Genomic DNA, 1,419 nt, shown 5'->3' with positions numbered 1-1,419 from the left:
TATATATACTACCTGTAACCATAGCCAAGACACTTTACTTTCAACTGTAATTGTCCACTTCGCAATAAAAAGGTGGTTTTAAGTAATGTTGGTTGTTTCCTCAAGCCCTGCTTGAGAAGATTTTGAAGCCGTGACCATTCCACCTGTTTGTATATCTAGGGCTACCCTATCCAATGTACCTGTCCTTGTTATTGCCATCACTATTGTTTAGCCCTAGATGGATTAGGTAGTGGGGCTGCTCCAGGTGGCACACACTCCAGCTACGCCACTAAGATTCAGTTTATTGACTAATGGTTATTGGTTAGTATTTAGGATACACTGCATTCAAGACGCTTAACTCTTAAGCATAGAGTCCTTTCCATTATAATTTGTAAAATAGGAGAGAATCCACCATGCAGTTATGATATCCAGTTGGAGACAAGTTCTGTTTACATTTTTGTTTAAAATACTCTCTTGTAGAACAGTATATATTCTTCATTATTGACATTATTTACATTTGACGGATAGTTGTCCTCATCTTGTTTGCTGTTAACACAACGTTGACAACAAACAAGCTAAGGACAAATATACGTCAAATGTCAATAATGTACATAATGTACATAATGTACATAATTCATCATCTCTTAAATAAAGAACTGTAGTATATATTCTTATATGTTATTTTTCAGAATTCATGGCCACCTTGTTTCAACGTACGAGAGCGCTTCTACTCGAAGATTCCGCTATGGTCGTGTGGACAACATCCGTGCTGCTTCTCCTGCAGCTCTGGAATGGGTCAAATCAATGACAGGAGAAACTAACATTCCGGTAAGAAGTTCTAGTTAAATTTTATTACGAAAAGTACTTCCGATTATGTGCTCGCCACATGCACACGCACATCATATATATATATATATATATACACACACACACATACACAATTAAATTAAGCAGATGTTTAGCAATGTATCACCAAAAAGGAAAACTATAATTGTCATTAAATATGACAAGGTATTAGAACACATACAATGCTAGAAGAGCAAAAGTGCTCTGATGCTGCAGTCAACGCACACAGAGCAATTTAGCTCTTATTTCTAGCATTGCATTTCTAGCAGGTATTCTAACACCGTCTGTCACATATATCATATATGTACGATATATATATAAATATATAATTCAGGAGAAAATATTTGCGAAGATATTATTGACTCTATTATTATCTAGTGTAACAATTAAAAATGATAATAGCAGAATCAATAATACAGGCGATTGCAGGCCTCAAAAAGCATTAAATAACTGAAAGATTAAAATTAAACAAAGGACATATTAAGTATGTCTACTAGCTGGAAATAACAGTCAAAACTCTTATCTAAGTTGCCGATTTAATTAAGAGTTTGACAGTAATTTCCATCAAGTAGACATAGTTAATATGTCCTTTGA

At 34.5% G+C, this 1,419-nt stretch overlaps 1 protein-coding gene across 1 annotated transcript in view; it reads left to right on the top strand.

Moving 5' to 3' along the window:
• Positions 1-1,419, top strand: part of LOC106867711 (choline O-acetyltransferase) — a gene marked incomplete at its 5' end in the record, with an annotated part of 213,268 nt that overhangs the window by 205,286 nt on the left and 6,563 nt on the right. The window contains one exon of the mRNA XM_014912671.2: positions 669-807. Within this exon, the coding sequence (XP_014768157.2) occupies positions 669-807 (139 nt within the window). The remainder of the gene's footprint in view (positions 1-668; positions 808-1,419) is intronic.

The sequence above is a fragment of the Octopus bimaculoides genome, chromosome 5 (assembly GCF_001194135.2).
Source record: "Octopus bimaculoides isolate UCB-OBI-ISO-001 chromosome 5, ASM119413v2, whole genome shotgun sequence".
Classification (NCBI taxonomy): Eukaryota; Metazoa; Mollusca; class Cephalopoda; order Octopoda; family Octopodidae; genus Octopus; species Octopus bimaculoides.
Note: the sequence above shows the minus strand (reverse complement) of the source record. Positions and strands in the feature narration are given on the sequence as shown.